At 51.9% G+C, this 24,062-nt stretch overlaps 2 protein-coding genes across 21 annotated transcripts in view; both read left to right on the top strand.

Annotated features, from left to right (window-relative positions):
* DLEC1 (DLEC1 cilia and flagella associated protein) overlaps nt 1-24,062 on the top strand; it is a 101,179-nt gene that overhangs the window by 52,338 nt on the left and 24,779 nt on the right. For 16 of the 20 annotated variants that reach the window (XM_055080142.1, XM_055080147.1, XM_055080145.1 and 13 more), the window contains 11 exons: nt 8,907-8,994; nt 9,525-9,698; nt 10,341-10,477; nt 11,938-12,030; nt 14,898-14,988; nt 15,615-15,777; nt 17,149-17,341; nt 17,978-18,036; nt 18,606-18,774; nt 19,187-19,885; nt 23,720-23,859. In XM_055080142.1, the coding sequence (XP_054936117.1) occupies nt 8,907-8,994; nt 9,525-9,698; nt 10,341-10,477; nt 11,938-12,030; nt 14,898-14,988; nt 15,615-15,777; nt 17,149-17,341; nt 17,978-18,036; nt 18,606-18,774; nt 19,187-19,885; nt 23,720-23,859 (2,006 nt within the window). The remainder of the gene's footprint in view (nt 1-8,906; nt 8,995-9,524; nt 9,699-10,340; nt 10,478-11,937; nt 12,031-14,897; nt 14,989-15,614; nt 15,778-17,148; nt 17,342-17,977; nt 18,037-18,605; nt 18,775-19,186; nt 19,886-23,719; nt 23,860-24,062) is intronic. The other 4 variants (XM_028478876.2, XM_055080157.1, XM_055080146.1 and 1 more) reach the window with 3 other exon arrangements.
* On the top strand, nt 3,573-6,648 carry LOC102975829 (translation initiation factor eIF-2B subunit delta-like). The gene is given in 2 exon segments (XM_055080162.1): nt 3,573-5,784; nt 5,786-6,648. Coding segments are annotated over 2 exon segments (1,551 nt in total). The 5' UTR covers nt 3,573-5,002; the 3' UTR covers nt 6,555-6,648.

Genomic DNA, 24,062 nt, shown 5'->3' with positions numbered 1-24,062 from the left:
TGCATACTCATTTAACGAATAATAGCCAACACACTGTTGTCAGTGAGCAAAGGCAAAAAGAGAATTTATAACTGAGAGGGGAGAGAAAAAACTAGTCTGGGAACAGTGACTCTCGTCTGCATAGTTTGGGGGTAAGAAAGAGGCCAGTTTGGGAGTCTGTTCTTAAGCAGTCTGAATAATGATATCAAAACAGTTTCAGGATTTTTAAAATGAATTTTCCAGAAAACCTTGCAAAATTAATTGTGGAATATATGTGACAGACTGTGTCTTCCAGTGTCCTTTATTAGTGTTTTTTATCTTAGGCCAGGTCTGCACCATTTCCCTCAAAAATTTCTCAACTCCCCCCATTTTGGTCAAAAGTTCCTGGTGGAGAGGATTTAAACCTAAGGGCTTTAGTCTGTGATGCAGAATCATTATTGGATGTCAGTTTGATCTTGGGGGTATAACAACATTTAAACACCTGAGTGTCAAATACGATGTAAATATTATAAGAGACATTTGGAACATATTTTGTGTCCAATTTTTGGATCAGTGTAGGTCCAATCAAGAGAATATACATTAAAGACAAGATTGGTCAATTTTAGTTAAGTAATTGGTTTTTTACCCCCTATGATTAATTGATCATTTCATCTTTTTCAAAATATGTATCCAGGTACTGTAAAATATTGGCTATTGTATAGTGTTCATTTTGTTGGTGAGGGCACATCTATTTAGAATCATTCTAGTTAATGAAGTTTTGTTAATCTAGCCTAAAATGAGTTATTTCATTTAAAGTCAGTATTCATTTTGCTTCTGAAATTATCTCAGATTTGTCCAGTGGGAGCCTTACAAGTTGTCTCCCGTGTTCTTTTGATATGACCTAGCAGTTTCTTGAGCACTTCCTTACATTCTGCCATCACAAGATGTTCCAGGCTAATCTTGTACTCTCTTTGTCCCAGTTCTAAGAAGCCCTGGTTCCTTTTAGTGGAGAATGGTATTTAGAAACCAAGATCTAAGCACTAGATCTGCTACTGGCTACTGGGATGTCATTGCTTCTAAGTCCTTTAAATGGATGGAGGTGGGGAAAAATAACCATTTCAGAGGTCCATCTATATATATGTAAATGTATATATACACATAAACATGCATATATCCGTATCCATGTGCTTACATATTTAAAAATCATGACTTCATGCTGAGTCCTCTAACTACAGTCTAATTCCACAGCGCCTCCTCCCATTCCACGCCTATAGCTCCCTCCACCCACAATCATCTGAAGAATCTTGGAATGACATTCTACTTGTGGAAGTCTCTGCATCTAGTTTAGTGAGTCTCAGGGTCAGATCACCGCAGTGACTGCATGTCCAGTTGCAGGATTCTAAATATTTATACTGTGGGAGGCATACAGCCCAGATGTATTATGTTCTGGGACTTAAGAACAGCATTTGTGGTTAAAGTACTTGATAGAAGAAAACAAAGAAAGGAAGTACTTAAAATGGTCCCTTCCAGCATGGTTTTAAGGGCAACTTTCATTGGAGTCTCTTTTAATACGTTCAGCGTTCCAGTTACTGTCACCACGTAACACGTTGCCCCCAAGACTTGGCAGCGTGAAACAGCAGTTTGCTTTCTGATCAGATAGGACACAGCTAGGAGAGTTTATCTCGACTCTGCGATGTCTGGGGTCGCAGCCGAGAGACTGGGGCCAAAGTCTCATTCACTCACACGTGTGGTGGTTGGTGCTGGCTTTCAGCTGAGACCTCAGTTCCTCTGTCTGAGGCTTCTCCACATCAGCTAGTTCCTTTCCTTTCCCTTCCCTTCCTCAGAGCACAGTGGCTGGTTTCCCCAGGGCAAGCCTCCCCCAAAGAGAAACGCAGTCTGCCACTGTCCATTATATAAATTGAATTGTATCTAGTGATGTCTCTTAGAAATGCACCTTGCATCTGTTGGGCATATGACTGTGTGTGCATAAGTTATTTACCCAGCTAAACTATAAAGTTGAAGGATAAAAACATTTTCAAATTTGCCAAGTCTTTAAAAATGTGTGTCCCATGCACCCTTTCTCAGGAAACTCTTAGGGAACATGCTCCCCTATATAAGTGAGTAAACCAAGGAAGAGGAAGGCTTGATGTGTGGGAAACAAGAGATCCAGCATAGGAGAGACGTGCAGGAAAGGCCCAGGTTAGTAGTGGTTAAGGGGCTCTGCAGTTACTGCTGCTACAAAGCTTAACAACTTAAAACAACAATTTTATCATGCTTGTAGATTCTTTGGATCAGAAATTCTGACAGGGCACAATGGGAAAGGCTTGTTCCATGATGTTTGGAGCCTTAGCTGGAAAAAGTCAGTGCCCAGGGGTAACCTGAGAGATGGGGCTGGAACTCTCTGAAGCATTTTCACTCCCATAGTAGTTGATGTTGGTTGTCAGCTGAGGGTGTTAACAGAGCACATGCATATGGATTCTCCATGTGGCCTGGGCTTCCTCACAGAATGGCTGCCTCAGGGTAATCAGGCAGCTCAAAGTGAGTGATCAGAACTTCAAAGTGAGTATCCTAGCAAGCAAGGGGGAGGTTGCATCACTTTTTTTTTTTTTTGGCTGCTTTGGGTCTTCGTTGCTGCGCTCAGGTTTTCTCTAGTTGCAGCGAGCGGGGGCCACTCTTCGTTGTGGTGTTGTTCCATGATGTTTGGAGCCTTAGCTGGAAAAAGTCAGTGCCCAGGGGTAACCTGAGAGATGGGGCTGGAACTCTCTGAAGCATTTTCACTCCCATAGTAGTTGATGTTGGTTGTCAGCTGAGGGTGTTAACAGAGCACATGCATATGGATTCTCCATGTGGCCTGGGCTTCCTCACAGAATGGCTGCCTCAGGGTAATCAGGCAGCTCAAAGTGAGTGATCAGAACTTCAAAGTGAGTATCCTAGCAAGCAAGGGGGAGGTTGCATCACTTCTTTTTTTTTTTGGCTGCTTTGGGTCTTCGTTGCTGCGCTCAGGTTTTCTCTAGTTGCAGCGAGCGGGGGCTACTCTTCGTTGTGGTGTGCGGGCTTCTCATTGTGGTGGCCTCTCTTGTTGCGGAGCACGGGCTCTAGGCACCTGGGCTTCAGTAGTTGCGGCACGAGGGCTCTAGAGCGCAGGCTCGGTAGTTGTGGCGCACAGGCTTAGTTGCTCCGCGGCATGTGGGATCTTCCCAGACCAGACCTCGAACCCATGTCCCCTGCATTGGCAGACGGATTCTTAACCACTGCACCACCAGGGAAGCCCCTTAAGATTTAATTTTATTTTTATTTCTTTGGCTGCGTTGTGCCGTTGTAGCTGCGCGCGAGCTTTCTCTGGTTGCGGTGAGCGGGGGCTACTCTGTGTTGTGGTGTGCCGGCTTCTCACTGCGGTGGCTTCTCTTGTTGTGGAGCACGGGCTCTAGGAATGTGGGCTTCAGTAGTTGTGGCACACGGGCTCAGTAGTCGTGCCACGCAGGCTCTAGAGCGCAGGCTCAGTAGTTGTGGCGCATGGGCTTAGTTGCTCCCCGGCACGTGAGATCTTCCCAGACCAGGGCTCGAACCCGTGTCCCCTGCATTGGCAGGTGGATTCTTATCCACTGTGCCACCAGGGAAGTCTCTGCATCACTTTTTATGACCTAACCTTGGAGGTTCGGTTCCCTTGGAATACATGAGAAAGTCATTACTTCCTCTGCATTGCTATAGGTTACAAACGAGTCACTAAGTTTAGCCCAGATTCGAGGGGAAGCTACATAGATAGACCTCACCTCTCAATGGAAGGAGTGTCAAAGAACTTCTGGATGTGTCTGAAAACTGCTACAGGGGTTGTCCTGTCCTGGGTCATAGCAGTAGGTGTAGCAAGCAACCAGTCCAGAAGAGGCCAGAAGGCTCTAGGAAGGGTTGACTTGTGGGGGTGACACTGATAAGAGTCCCTGATACATCTGGACATCTTGGAAAGAGATTTGTAGGGTAGTGGAAAGAGATTAAATTATTGATAAGTACATACCAAACAAAATAATTGGTTGATTAACTTTCGGAAAAACAAAAATTGTGTAAGGGAGAATTTCATGCTCAACTGTGAATAGCATTTACATAGCAACAATAAGGTAAACATTACTGATCTAACCATGAGTATGATGTAATTTACATCGGGAAGATGAGGGATAAGAAGGGCATGGCATGCGGTGAGCTGGTTAAGGGTGAGGAAAGAGAGAATATCCGTATCACCCATCCATAATTAATGCCTAAAACTGAAAAAAAAATTAGCATGCCGTCTGGAGCCATGGAACTTAATTCCAAAATAATCAGCTAAAGGAGGAAAAAGTGTTTGTGATTGGGTGTGGGAAATGGCAGGGGTAGAGGCAGGGGAAGAGGGCAGGATTTCTATTTTCGAAATTCTGTAGAACTCTTTGCCTCTTTAAACTATGTGGCTGTCCAACTTTGATGAAAATAACTTAAAAAGAAAACTTTCTACCAAAATAAATGCCATGCCCAGATCATTTTACAGGTATACACCATCAAACATTCAAGCTAATCCTGATCTTATATGAACTGTCAGAGACTACAAAAAGAAGGAACATACCCTCATTCTTAGGTAATGAGCCTGCTATGGTCTGAATGTTTGTGTCCCTCCAAAATTCATATGTTGAAATCCTAACCCTCAAAGATGATGGTATTAGAAGGTGGGGCCTTGGGGAGGTGCTTAGGTCGTGAGGGTGAAACCTTCGTGAGTGGGATTAGTGCCTTTCTGAAGAGGCTCTAGAGAGATCCCTTGCCTCTTCTGCCACTTGAGGACACAGTGAGAAGGTGCCAGCTGTGAATGGAAGAGGGCCCTCACCAAAACACAACCATGTTGGCATCTTGATCTTGGACTGTCCAGCCTCCAGAACTGTGAGAAATACATTCCTGTTGTTCGTAAGTCACCCAGTTTTATGTTATTTTGGACTAAGAGCCTAATGTTACCTTGACACCAAAGCGAAATAAGGAGCTATGACAATGAAAGCCATAAGCCAGTCTTGCTTAAGAACATAAGCCCAGGAGGATGATGGCTGCCATGGCTGTGGCTGTTCGCGAGGACTCGGGATCTGGGATGAAGGCGGAGCTTGTTCCTCGGCCTGGGGCAGCGGGGAGGGAGATGACCCACGAAGAAAAGCTGCAGCTTCGGAAGGAAAGGAAACAGCAGAAGAAGAAACGGAAGGAGGAAAAGGGGGCAGAACCAGAAACTGGCTCTGCTGTATCTGCGGCCCAGTGTCAAGGCCCGACCCAAGACCTGCCTGGACTGGACAGTCAGTTGGGCAGTGCCAAGGAGGAAGTCCCAGCAGGTCAGAGTAAGGCTGAACTTCGAGCTGAAAGGCGGGCCAAGCAGGAGGCTGAGCGGGCCCTGAAGCAGGCGAGAAAAGGGGACCAAGGAGGGCCTCCTCCTCAGGCCTGCCCCAGGACAGCTGGAGAAGCCTCCTCAGGAGTGAAGCATCTACCTGAGCATAGTCAGGTTGATGACTCCACACTTGTGAGGAGGCTTGTTAAAAAACCAGAACGACAGGAGGTTCCTACACGAAAGGATTATGGATCCAAAGTCAGTCTCTTCTCCCACCTACCCCAGTACAGCAGACAAAACTCTCTGACCCAGTTTATGAGCATTCCATCCTCTGTGATCCACCCAGCCATGGTGCGACTCGGCCTGCAGTACTCCCAGGGCCTGGGCAGTGGCTCCAATGCCCGGTGCATTGCCCTGCTTCGTGCCTTGCAGCAGGTGATTCAGGATTACACCACACCTCCCAGTGAAGAACTGTCAAGGGACCTAGTGAATAAACCAAAGCCAGCTGTACATGTCAGCGAGCATGTACAGCACCATCAAGTTCCTTAACAAGGAGATCACGGGTGTGAGCAGCTCCAAGCGGGAAGAGGAGGCCAAGTCAGAACTTCGAGCAGCCATTGATCGATATGTGCAAGAGAAGATTGAGCTTGCAGCTCAGGCAATCTCACGCTTTGCTTATGAGAAGATCAGTAATGGAGATGTGATCCTGGTATATGAATGCTCATCTCTGGTATCACGAATTCTTCAGGAGGCTTGGGCTAAGGGCCAGCGGTTTCGGGTGGTAGTGGTGGACAGCTGGCCACGGCTGGAGGGAAAGCACACGCTACATTCTCTGGTCCATACTGGGGTCCCTGCCTCCTACCTGCTGATTCCTGCAGCTTCCTTTGTGCTCCCAGAGGTTTCTAAGGCGCTGTTGGGAGCTCATGCACTCCTGGCCAATGGGTCTGTGATGTCACAGGTAGGGACAGCACAGCTGGCCCTGGTGGCACGGGCCCATAATGTGCCAGTGCTGGTCTGCTGTGAAACATACAAGTTTTGTGAGCGTGTGCAGACTGGTGCCTTTGTCTCTAATGAGCTAGATGACCCTGACGATCTGCTGCGGGAGCGAGGAGAACGTGTGGCCCTGGCTGATTGGCAGAACCACTCGTCCCTACGGTTGTTGAATCTGGTCTATGATGTGACCCCACCAGAACTGGTGGATCTGGTGATCACGGAGCTGGGCATGATCCCTTGCAGTTCTGTATCTGTTGTGCTGCGAGTCAAGAGTAGTGACCAGTGAGTGGGGGAACCCAGGGTCAATAAATGACATACTCCCTACACTTAAAAAAAAAAAAAAAAAAAGAAAGAAAGAAAACATAAGCCCAGTCTCATCCCCCAGCCTTTTGGAGCTGTGAGAGGGCTTGTCTGTCCTGAGATGGGGAGCAGAATGGGTTGCTGGCTGTGCTGCGAGTCAAGAGTAGTGACCAGTGAGTGGGGGAACCCAGGGTCAATAAATGACATACTCCCTACACTTAAAAAAAAAAAAAAAAAAAAAAAAGAAAGAAAGAAAACATAAGCCCAGTCTCATCCCCCAGCCTTTTGGAGCTGTGAGAGGGCTTGTCTGTCCTGAGATGGGGAGCAGAATGGGTTGCTGGCTGTGAGTGCTGGAGGCTAAGGAGCTGTGGTAGGAATAAAGATTCCGTACCTTGTAAGCCAGGGGCTTATTATGTTTCCTATAATTTCACTTTTGTTTTCTTTCCATATTTTGGTAAATTTAAAAGACACTTGAGAGAAAAAAAGAAAAAACATAGGTTCAGAAATACTAAGTAAAAAACCAAGCAAGAACAAACACACACACACACACACACACACACACACACACACACACACACACACACACACACACACACACACACACACCAGGAGCAAATTGAGTGTAACCCAGGAATGCAAGGGATGTCTTCACGGTGGCCCTTGAGTTGGCAGTTGGCTGCCCTGAGCCTGTCATTTTTTTCCTCCAAGGCTTCCAGTGCTGTTAAGGAAAGCCAGCCCACTCCGCAATCCTTGTAATTACTGTCTTCCCAGACCTTGCAACTGAACTGTAGCTACCACATTTCAATGCCTGACCTCTACCTGCACCTCATTTCAGTCGACCATGGGTGAAAGCCTTAGTAATCCCAGGGGTCATCACACCCTACTTCCCACCAGCTAGAGTTCTGATCACTGTCAGACTGGGGAGAAAGCCAACTCCAGAATCACATCCTAAGAGTCTGCTGTTTTAGGACCTTTCTGACGCAAAATGTCATAGCCTGCGTTCCCCATAATGCGGAGTCTGAGGTGGTGAGATTTTGTGCTGTCATTTACAATTCCAGGGAGGAGTGAGGAAAGGGGATGGAAGGAGGCAGAGCCAATACAAGAATTACTGAGCTGACTTCCAGAAAGTGCAGTTGATTATTTTGTTTTGTAAGACATTCCTTCATAAACTGCTGGATCCCGCCTCTTATTGCTTGGGGGTTTGCCTTGTGTGGCTGGGAGCAAGACTCTCTGGAGGCCTGCCTCAGTGGACATGAAGGGCAGCCACTGCCATGAACACCTCGATCCGTAATGACAGCAGTGGCTGCAGCTAGCCCCGAGTCTGGAGAATAGCAGCAGATTGAGGGTATGGTGCCAGGGCTGTCCTGTGCACGTGTGCAGACCTGAAGAGGCAAAACTGAGTTGGTATCCTTGCCCTATGGAAAAGAATTTAATCCCTACCTCACTCCATAGCTGAAACAAAATACTTTCCAGCATAGATCTCAAGCAAAAATTTAAGAAGAAAATATAGGAGATATAGAAAGATTTCTTGAAACTGAAGTATAAACCTTGAACAAAATGTTGATAAATTTTATATTAAAATTTTAGAAACTACACCAAAAGGTAATACAAGTAATAAACTTATACAAGTTATATATTGGTTTGGCCAAAAAGTTCATTCGGGGTTTTCCGTTACGTCTTACAGAAAACTGAACGAACTTTTTGGCCAACCCAATACTTATACTTTATAAGGTATAACACATACCTTATAAAGAATTATTATGCAGAATATATAAAGAATTCCTAGAAATCAATACGAAAAAGACAAAGTACCCAATGGCAAATTGGCACTACAAACAGACACACCACACGAGAGGAAACCCAAATAGCAAACAAACATACGAAAAGATGCTCATCATCATTAATAACAGAGAAATAAAAATTAAAACTATAATATGGGTCTCTCCACACTTGGGTCTGGTTCACAGGTGGATTGAGGCAATACATTGTGCTGGCCAAAAATGGATTTAAATGTTGATTTAGGCATACATACCTATGAAGACATGCTTCAAATTTATGGAGCTGTTTTCTGGTGGGAGGCTGGGGCAGGGCTTCATCTGTATTTTTAATGTTTTACTTCTTAAGTTGGGTGATGGAAACATGGCTTGTCATGTTATAATTTATACGTTTTTCTCCAGTGTAATAGTTCACAAAATAGAAGGCAAAAGTGTGTGCATGTATGGAGTTCCTCTTCCGTGCCAGGTTCATTACATTTATCCCCCCACCCCCTTCCCATATTATTCAGTGAACCCCAGACTTCATAGCCTTTGTCCACACACGTCTCTTTGCCTTTGAACAGATGGTGATCTCGCTGCAGAACACCACGTCCACCAGCCGCCACCTGCGAGTCCTCCCGCCGTCCACGCCCTACTTCTCTCTGGGATTGGGTGAGCTCAGGGTGGCAGCAGCCTGGGCGGCCTTGACATCGTGTACTGGCCTTGCCCCGGGTTACACACCACCAGGCCCTAGGGTGACTCCACAGCTGCACCCCTCGTGCTCTGCAGAGGCCTCCTACCCACCCTCCACCGAAGGCCCCCAGTCCCGACAGCTCCTCCTCGGATCTCGTCCCTCCAGGCTCGGTTCTGCCCTCTCCTCGCCCTGCGCACTGTCACTGCCCTCAGTCAGGACCCCTGGTTCCTCACTTAGGCCATCGCAGTGGCTTCCCAGCCAGCGTTCCTGCCTCCGTGACGCAGTGTTCTCCTGAAGAACAGCTCTGATCTTGTGTCCCACCCCCGCCAACCCCTGCAGAAACCTCAAATACCTCTCTGCTGCCCACAAAATAAATGCTAAGCCATAGGGCCAGGCATGGCCCCGCCTGACCGTTCCAGGTGGACCCTTATCACTCCCCCTGCCGCCCCAGGCCCTGGTCTTCTTACCCGGTCTCCAGAATCTCATTTGTCGCTTTTGTCATCCACAGGGATGTTCCCAGGAAAAGGCGGAATGGTGGCTCCTGGAATGACCTGCCAGTACACTGTCCAGTTTTTTCCCGACTGCCTTGGGGATTTCGATGACTTTCTTTTAGTGGAGGCCCAGTCAGCGCACACGCTCCTGATTCCCCTGCGGGCCCGGAGGCCGCCCCCAGTGCTGACGCGTGAGTGTGCTCTGCTCCCCCGGGACTCAGGGAGGGCTGGTGCCCTTCTAAGGACCGCCTGCCCACAGGGCCCCTTCATGGCAGCACACAGCCTGTCCCCTGGGACAGGGGCTTCTGCGTCCTGAGAAGGGACCTGCCAGAAGCTTGCGCACAGTCCTCCCGTGTCAGACCCCGACCATCCTGCTTCCCGTGGAGGCTGACTCTGAGTGACACACATCGGGAGAGGAGGCCAGCATCCCAGCTGACCCCAGCCTAGGCGTCGCTGGCTCAGGGACACCCTGAGTGGGCCTGTGCCACGGCGAGGCAAGGAGGAGTGCCTGGAGCCCTCCATGGGTGTCACCTGTGTGGCCATGGGGTGGCTGGCTTTGCCTGGACGCCCTCGTTTACGAGTCCCTTCAGCTGGGCGCAGGCTGCAAGTTGGGACTCGGACCACAACCCCCAGGGCCGTGCCGGGTGGCACTGGCTGAAGCCCGAGCGTGTGGCGTCCCGAGGCGCCGCCGCTGTGTGGGAGCAGGGGTGGGCCTGTCCCCATCCACCCCCCTCGCCCCTCCACAGCTGCTCTTAGCTCGGGCTGGGCCTCCGGAGAACAACAGCAGGACGGCCTGTGCTGTTTCTCTTGCCCATCTTTCCTTGTGGCTACAGTGTCGCCCGTGTTGGACTGTGGTTACTGCCTCATTGGGGGCATGAAGATGACCAGATTCATCTGCAAAAACGTGGGCTTCAGCGTGGGCAGGTTCTGCATTATGCCTAAAAAGAGCTGGCCGCCGCCAAGCTTCAGAGTGAGTGCTCAGGGATTGCTACCTGGAAAAAGAGCAAATCCATCAAAGGAAATAACCCCTGTGAGGGACTTGCTCGAGTGCACCTGTGACTGGAAACACACACAGAGAACAGAATTTTATAACCTCTCTCCAGCTGCCACGGTCCAATGAGAATCAACATGTACAGAGACAAGCGCTGTAGTTCTTGTTACTCCCCTAATACCTCTGTGACCCTGGGCAGGTCCTGTCACCTCTCTTATCCTCCAAGGCCTGGCTCTAATGTCCCTGCATTCATTCATTCATTCAGTCAGTCAGTCAGTCATTATAGTAGCAAATGTTTGAATATAGCAGAGGTCACAAATTGGCAGCTCTTTGGCTGAATTTTGTGGGTATATTTATTTGGCACAGGGCTTAAAAACATTTTTTGAGCCGCCATTTAAAAATAGAGAGATTTCGGACTTCCCTGGTGGCTGGCCCAGTGGCTAAGACTTCACGCTTCCAGTGCAGGGGGCCCGGGTTCAATCCCTGGTCAGGGAATGAGATCCCGCGTGCTGCAACTAAGACCCGGTGCAGCCAACCAACCAACCAACCAACTAAATAAATAAATAAATAAATATATATTTTTTTTAATAGAGAGACTTCATATAAAAATGTGCATTTCCAGTCTCTCTGAAGCATTGGGAGATGTGCAGCCCTGGGCCAGGATCCACCGTGGCCTGTCAGCTGGAGTTGAGAAGCAGGGGGTGTGCACATCCCCTCCTGTTTGCCCAGCTCTGCCCTCCCCAGCCAAGTGCTGACACCACTGATGGCCATGCTCTCTCTCGCTGTTATCTGACTCAGAGTAGAGATAGTTTGCTGTACCTGTGTCTCCCAAAACAAACGACAGATCCAGAGGACCACATGTTCCCAGACACACATTTCACTCATTTCTGTTACCTGCCAGGGTCCTGGAGACATGGGTTTGTGTCCCTGGCATGCTAAGTGGCTTCCTGTGTAGGCACGTGGGCTGCAGCTCTGCTGACGAGATGGCAGCTTCCCTTGACTCAGGTGCTCATGGCCAGGGGTGGGTTGAGGATGGAGGCCGACACAGAAGCCGGCACCAACCACACAGGCTGCTGTAGTAGGGAAAGGACTGTGCTTTGGGAGCCCAGCTCCTGGGGGAGGCCATCTCTCACACCTCCTGCTTTGCGTCTGAAACACTTGTCAGTGGTCCTTGTACATCCTACCCGCAGGCAGCTCTTTGTGGACGCTCTGTCTCGTACTCGTCTTTAACCACCAGAACCCCATCTAGTGCCTGGTGCAGGTTGAGTTAGTGCTTGCTGAATGGATGAGCCTCAGTTTCTTCATGAACAGGAGACTGGATGATCCATAAGACCCTTCAAATCACAAAACGGATGTTTGGAGGAGGGAAGTGTGTCATCTGAGCATGAGATTTTACAGTTTCTTCCACACTGTTGGGTCATCTTCTGCTTTTCTTTAAGGCTGTTGCAACCATCGGCTTTGTTGAGCAGCCTCCCTTTGGGATCCTGCCGTCAGTGTTTGAGCTGGCTCCGGGGCAGGCCGTATTCATGCAGGTAGGTGTTGAGACGCTAGCTTGTAGTTCCTTATGATTGGTTGGCTGTTTCCTCAACTGCTCGCTTGATTTCATTTGCCTCTCTGGTTTTTTGTTTTTCGGGGTTTTGGGGGGTTTTTTTTTTTTGGCTGCCCCACACAGCTTGTGGGATCTTTAGTTCCGGGACTAGGGGTTGAACCCGGGCCACCGCAGTGAAAGCACTGAGTCCTAACCACTGGACCGCCAGGGAATTCCCGCCTCTGTGTTTTCATGACCCAGATATCCACTCCCAGGTCCCAGCCTTGGTGGCTTCTGTGTAGGAGCACGCTTTTGCATTCTGTGGGGTGACGTCATTGGACTCTCCTATGACCTCCCTCACAGAGCAAGTGCAGAAAGCCTTAGCAGTGCCACCACGATCCCTGAGCCTTGCTTGTCTACCCGTGAGCCTGGGGGTCACCTCCACTAACATCTGAGCTGCCTCCAGGATCTCCCCTCGGTCCTTCAGTCTGTCTTGGACCATCCCACCCCCTAAATCTGGTACCTTTGTTCTCTTTCCTGTGTTATCCTCAGTTATATGGTCAACAAGGCCCGCCTTCCTTAGGCCTCATCCTGAACCTCTGCAGAAGTTCCCAGAGTCTGACCTCCGGGATGTGGGTTCCTCCTTTCCTAACTGGCCCCTTTCCGGGGTCCCTTGAACCTGTCACACCTGCTCACTGGTCCCCAGAAGAGGCTGTGAGACATGGTGATGTCTTCCTGCCCCTGTCACCCCACCCTCTGCTCCAGGAGTCTGACTCTGTGCTGTCCCATGGCTGGGTGTGGGGCTGCCACAAGTGTGCATGGCCTTCCTCACTTGCCTGGTGAAGGACACACCCACATTAAAGAGTAAAAGCTATCTGGGTTCTGGGGAGGGGGATTTGGCCTACATCAGGTCATCAGGTAGTGAGAGCCAAGAGCCATAGGTTCTCAAACTCAGCTGCACATGACCGTCCCCTGAGAAACTTGCAAACACGCTGACATCTGGGCCCCAGCCCTGAGGTTTTGAGTTAACTCGTCTAGGGTGTGACCTGGGCCTAGGAGTTTTCAAGCTCCCCAGGTGATGCTGTGTGTGCAGCGAAGTTTGAGGACCACTGCCATAAGCTTCTTTGCCAACATGTAAAGGAAGGCTTCCTTTATCAGCTCCTTTCCAGTTTCAAGGGTCCGATGGGGTCTTGTTTTGGAGTGATGCTGTCTTGTTCTTGTCCGTGATGATCTGATCCTGATAAGAACCTGGCTTTTGGAGTCGGGACGAGGCCAGTTCAGGAGCACAATAGGGGTTATCCATCCTCCTCTGTTGCCGAGGGGTGAGCCGGGTCCTCTTGGCATAGCCCAGGGTTTGTCAGAGCCTTGTGGTGGCTTTAAGGAATTGGGGCTGGTCACCCCTGCCCAGGCCATGATGTCCCCCTCATCCTATCCTCCTATGATCCCCAAGGAAAAGAAGAGGGTGGCAGCAGCAGTCTTTGGGGAGCAGTGGGGGAGTCAGGGGGAGGTTTTCCCTTTTGCGTTCCTTATGTAAATTTTGTTTACTAATTGGGATTTTGTTTGTTTTAAAGTTTATTCATATTTCCAAATAAATAGATTCACATGATTAAAAATTCAAAAGACGCAAATAGATGCACAGTGAAATGCTCCCTCTCCCCCCAGTTCCTCAGCCACCCAGAGGCCACAGCCTTACCAGTTTAGAGTGCCCTCCCAGAGATATGTGATGCCTGCCTAAGCAACTGCACATGGTTTTTTCTTTCCTTTGTTTCCATTTTTCCTTCACACAAATAGTTGCCCACTCTGTGCTCTGTTCTGCACCATGTATTTTCCACTTACCGGTTCATATTTTTTACAGCTGCATAGTATTCCACTGGGCATATGAACCATAATTTAGGTCAACTCTCCCCTGCATGAAGATTATTTCTGATCTCTGGCCATCTCAGGGAATAGCTTATACATACATCACTCTGTCCCTACCAGAAGGATAGTCCTTGATGTGCATTTGCTGACTCAGGGTCTCTGCTCTCATAAATGTGATACATGTTGCCAAAATCCCCACCATGTGGATTGTATCAACCACAGTCCGTGAGGGTACCTATTTTAATTCTCACACCTTTGCCAGTACAATGGGTTATCAAACTTAAAAAAAACTGTTATCATGGACATTTTAAAACATATACAAAAATAATCTGAAAAAGAATAGATATACATATATGTGTATAACTGACTCACTTTGCTGAACACCTGAAACATAACATTGTAAATCAACTATACTTCAATTTAAAAAAAAAAAAGGACAGAAGTCCAACTGGCCAAGCAAAAAAAAAAAACAAAAACAAACAAAACAAAACCCAAAACAAACCTATATGCAAAAATAGAGTAGTTGAACAATCACCCATGTACTCATTACACAGCTTCAACATTTATCAACTCTTGGCCAACCTTATTTCCTTTAAACCCCTGTCTCTTCCCACCAAACCCTGCCCTGCCCCTCTAGATTATTATGAAGAAAATTAAGATATCCTATCACTGTGTTTATGATCGCTAACTTTCTGCTCTTTGCCAGTAGGAGGCAGGAAAAACCGTTCTTCTGGGTCGTTTGCATTTCCACTTCTTTTATCATGAATGAGGTTAAACATGTTATTTAAGAGCCATTTGTATTTCAGTCTCTATGAATTCTCTCTTCATAGCCTTTCAACACACTCCCCAAATTAGCCAGTGGAGCCTGGGCTGAACCCCTAGCCTTAGGGAAGGGGCCAGGAGGGGAGGGAGAAGTGGAGACCGGAGGGAAGGGGGTGCAGCTGAGGAGAAGAGGGCGAGGGGGTAGAAGCCCTTTCACGGGAGACAGCGGGACAGCCCTTCTTTCCCCAGGTCCTGTTCCTCCCAACCAGCCTGGGAAAGGCAGAGCAGACCTTCATCATCGTGTGTGACAACTGCCAGATAAAGGAGCTGGTGACCACAGGTGGGCTTGGGTGCGCTCTCAGGGGTGGCCCAGCTGCGCCCGGTCCCCCTTGGGGGTGGGCACACTCAGGGGATGCTGCAGCCTCCAGGGCTCTGGTTTGGGGCCTCTAGCTCTGGTGAGACCTTAGAGACCCAAGCCAGCGTGGCCTTCAGGACTGTCCCAAGGGGCCGTCTAGTGCGAGAGGGATGGAAACCTGGGGGGCAATCTTTTATCGAGTCACTTTGAAACTCACCGGGATCTCCTTTGGGGGACTGCCAGTGACTCACACAGAAACGACCAGGCCACCTGTAGGTTCCTGTACAGTTAGAAGAGGCATCCTGCTGAATTTCCTTAAGGTGCCCTGTTCCTTCCTTCCATCCATCTGTCTACCATCCACCCAGTTTCACTCACCAGGTATTCATTGAATGCCTGCTACATGCTATGTTATCAAAATCACCTTCTTTTGGTCTGAGGTGACGTGGGGACATGAACCTGTGTGCTTTTGGCTCCCTGTTCCCCTGTGTGCACTTCCCGGGGTCACGATCACGGCCGGTTGCATGTGGATGGTGGCCTGGGTCCTGTGACAGCCTTCGGCCACAGAGTCCTGGTTTCAGCCCTAGTGAAACTTCACTACCGTACTTTGTCAGGAATCGGGCAGCTGGTGGCTCTGGATCTGATCTACGTTTCTGGTGAAAAAAGTCAGCCGGAGCCTGGAGAGCTCACAGACTTAACAGCCCAGCACTTCATACGCTTTGAGCCTGAAAACCTTCAGTCCACGGCCAGCAAACTGCTGATTATTAGAAACGCCACGTGAGTGACGCTTGTGAGGGACCCCAGCACACACCCTCCCTCCTCCCTCACCTGGCCTGAGGTCCCAGTGAGGCTGGTGGTTCCTTCCAGAGGCCAGGGAGGAATCTGGGCACAGGATGGAAGGATCCAGATTTGCACTGTCCATCATGGTAGCCAGTTGCCACATGTGACTATTTAATTTTTATTTTTTTATTTGTTTTTGTTTTTGTGTGTGGTACGCGGGCCTCTCACTGCTGCGGCCTCTCCCGTTGCGGAGCACAGGCTCCGGACGCGCAGGCTCAGCGGCCATGGCTCACGGGCCCAGCCGCTCCGTGGCACGTGGGACCTTCCCGGACCGGGGCACGAACCCGCGTCCCCTGCATCGGCAGGCGGACTCTCAACCACTGCGCCACCAGGGAAGCCCCACATGTGACTATTTAAATGGAAATCAATTAAAATTAAGTAAAAGTAAAAACTCACTTCCTCAGTGACACCAGCCACGTTTTAAGTACTCAGTAGCCGCACGGGTAGCTGGTGGCTCTCATATTAGAGCCGATTTATAAGATGTCCATAACTTCAGGGAGTCATATTGGACAGTGTTGCTCTAGATCCTCTGGAGCATCCTTAACCAGGAATAGTTTTCCAGAGAGGTCCTGCCCAGCCCATGAGGGGAAGCCACCCAAGTCCCAACGTCAGACAGATGATGGCCTGTGGGTTCAGCTCTCACTGCCATTTATTCCCTGACCATCCTCTGAGCTCCGTCATTACACCAGGACAGACCTTGGGGAGCCTCCCGGCCAGGCTGCCCAAGTGACCCAGGCCTTACACAGGCTCTGTCGCCTGGCGGGGTCAGTAGTTCTCGCCTGCCGTCCCCCTCACCGACACCTGCTGTCAGCAGCACGCCCGGAGTCCCACCCCTTCCACCACCATGGACTTGTCACCGCTCCTGTTGGCAGCCAGTGGGCACATATCTTTCTGGCCAGAGCAGTAGTCCTGGGAGACCACAGCTGGTGAGGCAGAGGGTGGGGTCGGTGTGACAAAAACTCACGCAGTAGAAGAAAAGGCAGAAAATTTTCCTGATATCTTGGGGGGTGGGGTGCCTGATGGTTAGAGCACGATTCCCCCGAGTCACTGTGGCTCCAGCCTCCAGCTGCTGTGCGGAGCTGTGCTGGGAGGTCTCCAGACTCCCTGCCCCCTCCCCGCACTCTCCCTTGCCCAGGTGCCCCCAGGCTCCTCCTTGGGAAGGGCCTGAAGGCTGACCTGGCCCCTTCCTGCTCCTGGGTCGTTTCCTGCTCACTCCAGGAGCAGGGCCAGGCCAGGCCGGGGGTGGGGGGACCTGATTCTGGCAGAAGTGGGACACGGCCTTGGACCCACTGCCTACTGTCCCCACAGGCACGTGGAGCTGGCCTTCCGCTGGCAGATCATGAAGCCCAACCTGAGGTCCCTAATGCCTGGAGAAACCTACAGCCCAGACAGCATCCAGTCCCACCCCGACAGGGAGACGGCCTTCTCCATCGCCCCCGACACGGGAGCTCTCGAGCCCCACACGGACCACGAGTTCCTCTTGAGCTTCTCTCCTCGAGAGGTTCGAGTGCGGCCGTCTTGGTGGTCACACATGATTGGGTCACGATGTTTTCACCCTCTGTCCCTGTTCTTTGGTGACACTGAAGCCACAGCTGACGCTGCCGAGATCCCTAGCATCCTGCCGAGGCTGGCGCTTAGCTAAGAGCGGGGCCAGTGGCCGGGCTTGGTGTGCAGCTCGTTTTGCCTGGTCCCGACCCTGCACACCCCATCTGCAGCCAGAGCCTGGGCTCGTTTCCTCGGCTCTGGTGTCTTCCGTGTCTCTACTACCTCAAAGGTGTTACCATTCCTGCCCAGCCCCCAGAAGCCCCCAGAAAGCGTGAGGTGGGGCTCCCCAGAGTGAGGCTCACACGGCCCCCACTTTCCAACACGAAGCCGTGTGTGTCCCGGGCGAGGGGGATGCCCAGGGACCCTTGCTGGTAAGAGAGCAGGCCTGCCTCTCAGCATGCAGCCATCTCACGGCCTCTCCCGGGAGGGTGTGGTGCTTCAGACACAATGAGGCCACTGCCAAGGGAAGCAGCGCTGTGTCTCGTGGAAGACCTCTCTGGGGGCCAGGCCACCGGGAGGAGGGATGCCTGCCATGGCTCCAGCCTTCCCTGGGGCAGGCTTTTGTCTTCAGGGTGCTGCGTTTGCCTTGCAGCCCCGGGATTTTCACAGCGTGCTCCAGATGGTGTTAGAGGAAGTCCCAGACCCCATGAGGTGAGCGGGAACCGGGCCCCTGGCTGAGGGGTGGGCAGTTGGGCATGCTGGGACGGAGTGGAGGAGCCCCTGACCCCCGGCAGGCTTTGGTGCGTGGGAGCGCCTTGCCCTGGCACCCAGGCCTGGAGCGGGCTCTGCAAGCAAGGAACAGCTCGCTGGACTCACCACCCTGGAACCTTGGAGCTGTGCCTCAGGCTCACGGTTACCTCTGGGCAGCTAGGCTGGTGGCCCCTGGGTGGTGGCGACTAATGAGGGGAGGTTTTGTCCCATGGCGTCACCCCTGTCAGCGCTTCCCTGAGCAAGCTGTCGGTGGGGGGCCTCCAGTCAGCTGGTGTGGAGATCCTGGCTGACGCTGCTGCAGGGTGGTCCCTGGAGGTGCAGGGAGGGACCCCCGTCCCAGGCCTGTGGTTGAGCTGCCGTCCCAGCTACAGGCATTCATCTGTTTCAGGGCATTGCTGACGCCTCTGATTTCAGGGGGCTTGGGAGCTGTGGGCAGGGGGTGCTTTCTTTTCACAAGACCAGAGATAGGGGACACGATGGCTCCTAGCTCATGGTGGGTTTGTGTCCAGCCTGGACTTGAAAAACCCGAAGGATCCCTCGTACTCTGTGGATGACGTGATTGTCCTGGAAATCGAGGTGAAAGGCTCCGTGGAACCTTTCCAGGTTCTCTTAGAACCATATGCCCTCATCATCCCCGGGGAGAACTACGTTGGGATGAACGTGAAGAAGGATTTCAAGGTAGGTGGTTGTCCCTCCCCAGCCTAGGCTGCCCGACATGGTGCTGAACTCGGGCGCAAACGTGGGGAGGAAGCGGCTGGCGGGGCCAGCAGTGGTGGCCACTGCAGAGAAGCTGAGGCTCTTCCCAGAGCCCCAGAAGCCACTTGGTTTGAACAGACGCTGGGCCGGGCACGTCTGTCATTTGTCAGCTTCCCAGCATCCTCCAAACGACAGGACTGTGGCACCCGTTCCTGGGTTTAGGGATCTTTGACCGGCCGTGGCACCCACAAACCCTGCAGTGTGCGTTGGTGCCATTGGGTGGCCGGGATTTAGCTGGGAAGGTGTCGAGAGGACCTCTTGTGAGCCCACAATCCCGCAGTCCTTTAGCAAGTACAGATCTGACGGGCAGCCCGGCTCGGGGTGTGTCTTTCAGATGTGGAACAACAGCAAGTCAGCCATCAGGTACACGTGGGGGAAGATCAGCGACTGCCACATCATTGAAGTGGAGCCCTGCACGGGGACCATCGGTACTGCAGGGACCGAGGGAGGGGCTGGCTGGGGAAGGAGAGCTCGAGGTGAAAGGGGCCTGTGCAGGGGTCCATGGCCCCCTGATCAGCTCCAGCCACAGCCTGGCCCTGTGGTGGGTAAGGAGTGCGCCAAGGCCAGGTATCTGAGCCCGGCCACAGAGGGGACCTGCCCCAGCTTCCTTTCTCCGCGGCTCACCTTTCCCCTCCCTCTCTCAGAGCCCAACGAGGTGGAGGATTTTCAGTTGAACTTTACCGGGGGTGTCCCTGGCCCGACGAGCCAGAACCTGCTGTGTGAAATCAAAGACTCCCCCTCACCGGTGGTCTTACACGTCGAGGCGGCCTTTAAGGTGCCTCTGGTGGGGCTGGGCGGCTGGGCGGGGAGCCGGGGTAGGGCACAGAGCCCACGGCCCGGGTGGCCCAGTGACGGGCCCCTCTGGGTGCCTCAGGGGCCTGCCCTCGTCATCGACGCCTCAGCCCTTCAGTTTGGTTTGCTGCGCCTGGGGCAGAGAGCCACAAACTCCATCCAGATCCGGAACGTCAGCCAGCTCCCGGCCACGTGGTCCATGAAGGAGAGCAGGGTCTGCCTGCAAGAAAGGCAAGAGGGCGTAAGTCCTGCGATGCTGGCTCGTGGTGCCCCCCCTCGCACCCCCCATGCCGGGAGCCGAGTAACCCGCGTGGTGTGTGAGCCGTGGGACTGTTGCTGGTGCCTTCAGAGCGTGGAGGCTGGGAGAGGAAATGCCTGCCTGGTGACCTTTGCCTCGCAGAGTCCCCCATCCCCTGTCTCTAGGCAGTCGGGGCCCTTTCTACAGTAGAACTTAACCCCGAACTGGATTTTCCTGTTCCTTTCAGAGCAGCCAGTCAGGAAGCAAACAGGCAGCTGAGTTGGGCGGGAAGCTTCCAAAAGGCCTCCGGGGAGGGGCAGGCCGCGGGGCTCCCTGCAGAGGTTCCCAGCCTGCTTGCAGTTTTGAGTACCTGCCACCAGGTGGTGAGCTTGCTGCCCAAACCAAAAGGCTCCAAAAGGAAAATCATTTCCACTCAAACAGCACTTTTCCTTTTACTCTAAAAATAGAAAATATTAAAAGGGGCTAAGCATCATCATCATCACATTTAAATTATGGCATCATGTGTTTTTTTGTTTTTTTATAAATTTATTTTATTTTTGGCTGTGTTGGGTCTTCGTTGCTGCGTGCTGGGCTTTCTCTAGTTGCTGAGAACCTGCCACCAGGTGGTGAGCTTGCTGCCCAAACCAAAAGGCTCCAAAAGGAAAATCATTTCCACTCAAACAGCACTTTTCCTTTTACTCTAAAAATAGAAAATATTAAAAGGGGCTAAGCATCATCATCATCACATTTAAATTATGGCATCATGTGTTTTTTTGTTTTTTTTATAAATTTATTTTATTTTTGGCTGTGTTGGGTCTTCGTTGCTGCGTGCTGGGCTTTCTCTAGTTGCTGCGAGGGGGGGCTACTCTTCGTCGCGGTGTGCGGACTTCTCATCGCGGTGGCTTCTCTTGTCGCGGAGCACGGGCTCTAGGCGCGGGGGCTTCAGTAGTTGTGGCATGCGGGCTCTAGAGAGCAGGCTCAGTAGTTGTGGCGCACGGGCTGTAGAGCGCAGGCTCAGTAGTTGTGGCGCACGGGTTTAGTTGCTCTGCAGGGATCGAACTCGTGTCCCCTGCATTGGCAGGTAGATGCTTAACCACTGTGCCATCAGGGAAGCCCATGGCATCATGTTTAAATACCGTGTTCGGGGAATTCTCTGGTGGTCCAGTGGTTAGGACTCAGGGGCTTTCACTTCCGGGGCCTGGGTTTGATCCCTGGTCAGGGAACTAAGATCTCGCAAGCCGCGTGGCACGGCCAAAAATAAAATATATATATTATGTTCAATCTTGAACAAGCCCAAGCCACGCCAGCAGGCAGCTAGCTATAAACCACTGGCTCACCACGCCCACCCTTCCCACGTGGTGACTGTAGCTCCGCTGGAGCAGCTGCTGCACTTGCGAGACTCTGGCCAGGTCTGTCTGGTGAAGGCACCCTCCCTCCCCAGGTCCCCCATCCTGCTGCCCACTTCCCCTGTTGGTCAGAGGGCCGCACACTTTCCCTTCCACATTCAGGAGCTGAGGAAAGAGAGTCACAGCCACACATACATCTTATCTGCCAATGCACCTTCCCTTCTCCAGGACTTTTCCTTTCCACTTGAAAGCCATTCTCCTTTACTTGGTGGCCTCGCTTCTCCACTAGGCACCCTGAAACTTAGAAGTTATGACAGTTGGCATCGAATTGGCCAACACCATTGCCAAGAAACATTGCCTTGTGGTCTGTTCCACAGGCTTGGAGTTAGCACTGGCCCCCCCGCCCCAGGGCTCACTGGTCACGCTGCTTGGACCATGGAACCACAGAGGCTGGCGCTGGGACTGCGGGCAGGGTGCCATCAGTAACCTTTTCTTCAAATGAAACCTTCAACAGACGCCCAAGATCTAGAATAGAGTATGACTGTTCTTGGCCCCCAGAGGCCCCCTCGTCAGGCATCCCTGCCACTCCCCACATCCTGCTTCCCTGCCCTAGGACTTCTGAGCAACCCCTGGGATTTCCCAGAGCACAATTGGAAACTTACGGACCTCAGCCAACCTCGTCACTTGATAGAGGAGAAACAGGGAGGGACAGGGGCTTCCCTGGGGCCACACAGCTAATAGGTGGCAGAATCGTATCAGATCCCAGTTCTCTGATTCCCAGTCTGTGTTTTTCTCCCATTGTGAAGAATAACTACGTTTTACAGTTGAAGTAATTGTCAGTTTCACAGTACATTAAGATTTATGTCCTAATCGAAGCTGGTAGCAGTCCTGTCTCTACAGTTCTCTGCACTGTATTCTTGTGAGCTCTCAAAAATAATGTTGAGATTTGGGGTTTGTAGATGTCCCCAGGCCAGGGGGACCCAGAAACCCAGCCCCAGACCATAGCCCGCCCCCGCCCCGCACACACCCACTGGGCTCCAAAGGAGATGCACGTGAGAAGCAACGAGCAAAGAAAGCAAAGGGGCTTTTTCCTTACCAGCAGAGCTTGGGCCCAAAGCTTGGACAAGCCAGGCCAGAGCACACCAGCCATGTTTCCTGAGACGTAGGCCAGCCCACCCTCCCTCCAGTGCCAGGGCAGTGGAACCTCTGAAGTGAGAGGGCACAGGGCCCAAGATAGCACAGCACGGTGGCCAGGGTGGAGGTGGGGTGGGACCGGGCAGGGGCGGCCAGGTCTCCCTCCAGGCAGGTGCCTTGCACTCCTTCATGGCCTTGGTCTCAAGGAAGGAAGAGACCAAAGAGGAGTAACCTCCCTCCTGGTTGTGATCTTTCAACGTCCAGTGACACCCCGACTAGCCAGTGCGGCCCATCCGGGTCCCTGGGGCCACGCAGTCAGGCTGGCGCTCCTGGCCTCAGCCAGGACAGGAAGAGGGACACTCTTCTCCCCAAGCCTTTTCCTTTCCCTTTTAGTGCCTGATATGGGGCAGGGGGTGGACATGTCAGGTGAGTGGGAACTGGCCTGCAGTGGGGCTGAGTGAGGTGAGGGCGTGACGGGGTGGGGAAGAGACCACGTGGGTGTGTTACTGAACCAAGCTTGGGTCCGCTAGCCCACGTGCAGTAAAGCCAGTCTACGGACACCAGATTGTGGTGAAGGAAGGTGTAGTGTTTACTGTAAGGTGCCAGACAAGGAGAACAGGTGGCTCGTGCTCAAAAACCTCGAACTTCCCGAAGGGTTTCAGCAAAACATTTTTGAAGGCCAGGTGAGGGAGGTGGATCGTAGCGTATGTGATCAGCTCGTGCACAGTTCTCTGCTTGGTGGATGGTGAGGTAACAGGGCGGTGTCACAGGGGTTAACGTTATCAATCCTCAGGCTCAGTAGGTCTGGGGACTACGTGCTCATAGTTATCAAGTAGTTAATTTCTTCCATTGGGTGGTGGTTTTAACGTCTGTAAAACGACTTAGGAAACGTACAGCGGACACTGTCATCTAGGTGCTTCAGAGAGGAGCTACAGCAGAGGATATGGGGAGGGGTCTGTCCCAGGAAGGCACAGTTACACAGGTGCAAAGGGCAAATCTGTGGCCACATGGAAGCTTGTCCCCTCCCCTAGTTTGGGGGCTTGGTGGGCTTTCCTTACTCGAAGACGACAGTTCCTGCCGCGCGCCTGCGCAGCGGGGCGGGCAGACCTCTCAGAGCCACTGCGCCGAGGGCGACTCCGTCTGCCTTCCGCCTCCTTTCCTTGGAGACTCAGTTTTCATCCTCTCCGTCCTGAGCTCTTGCTCAGCTGTGTTCCCCCACCCGCTTGCCTCCTTCCGCATCCTAGAAGCGCTCGGGGGATGGGGGTGGGGGCAGCTTGGGGGCGACCCTGGTTGTTCATGGCCGGCACCCAGTCCTGCAGTTCCACGTGTCCCCACTCCTCGTCCTTCTCCCCATCAGGTGTCTCCCTTCGTCATCGAGCCATCCAGCGGCCAAGTTCAGCCGCTGGGGGAGTGCAGAGTGAGCATCACGTTGGAGGCTCGGCACTGCCAGTGTCTGCAGACCGTCCTGAAGCTGGAGGTAGTAAACGGGACCTGCAGGTAAGGGGGTTGCGGGGGGGCGGGGGAGCCAGTACGACACACTCTTTGCGTATTCGTGGCATATTTATTTATATTGTGTGTAGTTACGTATTTGTCTATAGACGTTTCTATAAACGTCTTAAAAAGAATTTAACGTCTTTGGGGCTTCCCTGGTGGCGCGGTGGTTGCGCGTCCGCCTGCCGATGCAGGGGAACCGGGTTCGC

The sequence above is a fragment of the Physeter macrocephalus genome, chromosome 18, assembly GCF_002837175.3.
Source record: "Physeter macrocephalus isolate SW-GA chromosome 18, ASM283717v5, whole genome shotgun sequence".
Lineage (NCBI taxonomy): Eukaryota > Metazoa > Chordata > Mammalia > Artiodactyla > Physeteridae > Physeter > Physeter macrocephalus.
Note: the sequence above shows the minus strand (reverse complement) of the source record. Positions and strands in the feature narration are given on the sequence as shown.